This window comes from Malurus melanocephalus, unplaced genomic scaffold, assembly GCF_030028575.1.
Source record: "Malurus melanocephalus ecotype Western Australia unplaced genomic scaffold, MMel_1.1 scaffold_691, whole genome shotgun sequence".
In the NCBI taxonomy this organism is placed as follows: domain Eukaryota; kingdom Metazoa; phylum Chordata; class Aves; order Passeriformes; family Maluridae; genus Malurus; species Malurus melanocephalus.
The window spans coordinates 3,865-4,828 of NW_026623923.1; the positions used below are offsets into that span (position 1 = coordinate 3,865).

General features: G+C 54.2%; 1 protein-coding gene across 1 annotated transcript in view; it reads right to left on the minus strand.

Annotated features, from left to right (window-relative positions):
• Positions 1-477: 477 nt before the first annotated feature.
• Positions 478-964, minus strand: part of UTP4 (UTP4 small subunit processome component) — a 5,718-nt gene continuing 5,231 nt past the window's right edge. The window contains exon 9 of the mRNA XM_057384210.1: positions 478-725. Coding sequence (XP_057240193.1) covers positions 586-725 — 140 coding nt within the window. The 3' untranslated portion in view covers positions 478-585. The remainder of the gene's footprint in view (positions 726-964) is intronic.

Here is a 964-nt window from a genome sequence, read left to right on the forward strand (position 1 = left end):
TGACAGGGAGAAGGAATGGAGTAAGCATCACCTTGTCCCTGCTGCAGCCATCCCGACCTGGATRACAGCTCTGTTCACAAGGGAAAGTGCATGCCAAGGGATTAACTCCAGCCATGAACACCTATGCGAGAATGCTTTCTCTGATCTACCTCAGAGAAAGCTGGGTGGATGTGTGGATATGTGTGTGTTGATAACAGAGCAGAAACCACTCCACAGGTGCTTGGTTTGCTGGGGTTGTTTTGCCTTCCCTGCTGCTGGTGCAGCGGGGTGGCTCTGAGGGCCCTGCGGCGGGATCCCAAAACTTGTACACACAAATACAAAAACACTCCAGTGTGTGTAACAAACATTGATCCTGCCACAGGAGAGCTGAGGTCYGTGTTGGTGTTTGTCAAACTGCTGCACCCGCAGTGCTGGGGAGGAGAACGGGACRGGTGTGAGGAGTCCCACACAACAAGGATGAGCCTGAGCCTGGAGATGTACACAACAGTGAGGTTTTATTCCTACAGCACCCTAAGAAAATTCCTACAGTGCCCCAGGAAGGCAGCACAGAGACAGTTCCCAAGGTTGGAGCGGCTTCTTCCGCTCTCAGGTGCCAAATTTCTTCTGTTGGACAGGCATTGGCAGCTGGGTTTTGAAGTCCATGATGGGTCGTTCCACCACAACCAGGCAGTTCTCATCCAGCAGATCCATGAAGAGCAGGGGCTGCAGGGCAGGAGAAGGGAATCAYGGAATCAGGRAACGGTTTGGGGTGGAAGGGACCTTAAAGGGATCTCGTTCCACCCCTGCCATGGCAGGGACACCTTCCACTGTCCCAGGSTGCTCCAAGCCCCATCCAACCTGGCCTTGGACMCTTGTGGGTATAGGGCACCCTGTGCCAGGGCTTCCCACCCTCACAGGGAACAATTTCTTCCCAATATCCATCTAACCCTGCCCTCTGGCAGCAGGAAGCCATTCCCCCTTGTCC